This window comes from Gavialis gangeticus, unplaced genomic scaffold, assembly GCF_001723915.1.
Source record: "Gavialis gangeticus isolate Ggan-Ray unplaced genomic scaffold, GavGan_comp1, whole genome shotgun sequence".
In the NCBI taxonomy this organism is placed as follows: Eukaryota; Metazoa; Chordata; order Crocodylia; family Gavialidae; genus Gavialis; species Gavialis gangeticus.
In genome coordinates, this window is record NW_017729024.1 from 164,071,788 (window position 1) to 164,073,517 (window position 1,730).

Genomic DNA, 1,730 nt, shown 5'->3' on the forward strand with positions numbered 1-1,730 from the left:
GAGCACTGCCAGGAGTGACCAGGAATAACGGTCACAAGCTGGCAGAGGGGAGATTCAGGTTAGACATCAGGAGGCGCCACTTCACGGTCAGGGCGACTAGGGTCTGGAACTAACGTCCAAGAGAAGTGGTGCTGGCTCCTACCCTGGGGGGCTTTAAGAGGAGGCTGGATGAACACCTTGCTGGGGTCGTTTGACCCCAGTACATTTTCCTGCCGTGGCAGGGGGTCGGACTAGATGATTTTCTCAGGTCCCTTCTGAGCCGACCAACTACGAAACTATGAAACTATGTTGGCCCACATCCCAGCCTGTGTCATGGGCTGCAAAGCGGCACAAAGCCAGGCTGGCCTCTGCAGGAAGGTGCACAGGACGCCGTGCAGGGGCTGGCCCCTGGCACTGGGCACCGGGGCGCAGCCTGGCCACAGTCCCAGGCACTGCTGTGTTGATCATGGGACCTCTCTTCAGGGTGTGCCCCAGTCAGGGGAAGCCGCCCACAGCCCAGCTGTCCACCGCAAAACGGGGGCCCAAGGTGTTTACAGCGTCATGGTCTGATGAGGACAGCTGTGGGCAGAGCGGAAGGGCAGCTCTGGGCAGGGACAGCGGCTCCAGCACTTTTGGAGTCGGCCTGGGTGCTGGCCCCTGCCTAACACCGTGGCTGGTGTCCAGCACAGCCCACCAGCCCTTGGCATGGCCCCGGGGGTTGTGGCTAGTTAGTGAGAGTGGAGTCCTTTCCCCGTTCCTAGCAGAGCCGGCGGCCTTGAGCGAGGGATGTCGTGGGGATTCCCCACCCCGGCGAACGCTGGCCCAGCTGGTGCCTCTGGGGATGCCGCCGAGAGCAACACTTTTCATTTCACGTCATGGGGGGGTGGGCAGTGGGGAGGAGCAGTTCCTGGTTGTTCCCAGCCGGGAGCCCGGTGACAGTCCCCAGGATGGCGGAGGAGGTCACCTACGCTGATCTCCAGTTCTCCCCGCCAGCCACGACTACAGGTAATGAGCCCCCCGGCCTGTGCCCACCCTGGCACCTGCCCCACCCTGGCTTCCTGGGGGCCGGATGGGCAGATCAGGGCGGCCAGGGAGGAAGCTGCAGCATGTGTGAGGATGGGGGTCATGGCAGCTTACGGGGACAGACCCACGGGCTGAGCTAGCGCTCATGGGCATGTGGGTGCACAAGCACTGCCACGCAGCCGGGCAGGACAGGGCAGCCCTGGCCTTTCCCCACTCCTGCAGCTGCCTCAGTTTCCCTGGGGCACACAGAGACCTGCAGGGCGGGGGCACAGCTCCGAGGCTGGGGGAGGTTGACAATATGCAGCAGGGGCAGCAATGGGCCAGTGACCCTAACTCTGGCCCTCCATGTGCTGGTTTCGGGGGACCATCCCCAGCCCCTGTGTGCTGTTCCTTGGGGTCTGTGCTGACCCCTCCCGGGGTCCGTGCTCCCAGCTCTGGCTGACCATGTCCCCCTCAGCCCTGCAGCACCTCTTCCAGCTGTCCTGGCGTGGGGCTGCCATTGGCCTGGGCTGTCTGTGCACCCTGTTCCTGCTCTGCCAAGTCCTGCTCATCAGCCTCAGCCTGCACCGTGAGTATGGGGCATCAGGCAGCCTCTCACCTTGCACAGCCCCCGGGCACTGGGGCAGGCCAGGACATAGCCTTCCCACCCGCCCTCCAGCCCCTGCCCTCCTGGGGCATGTCCTAGTGCCAGGGCTCAGCCTCCTCTTCCTGGGACATTGCAGCACAAA

The 1,730-nt window shown here is 64.2% G+C and overlaps 1 protein-coding gene across 1 annotated transcript in view; it reads left to right on the forward strand.

Moving 5' to 3' along the window:
• Positions 1 to 514: 514 nt before the first annotated feature.
• LOC109297936 (killer cell lectin-like receptor subfamily G member 1) overlaps positions 515 to 1,730 on the forward strand; it is a 4,448-nt gene continuing 3,232 nt past the window's right edge. Inside the window, exons 1-2 of the mRNA XM_019518021.1 lie at positions 515 to 984; positions 1,460 to 1,570. Coding sequence (XP_019373566.1) covers positions 855 to 984; positions 1,460 to 1,570 — 241 coding nt within the window. The 5' untranslated portion in view covers positions 515 to 854. The remainder of the gene's footprint in view (positions 985 to 1,459; positions 1,571 to 1,730) is intronic.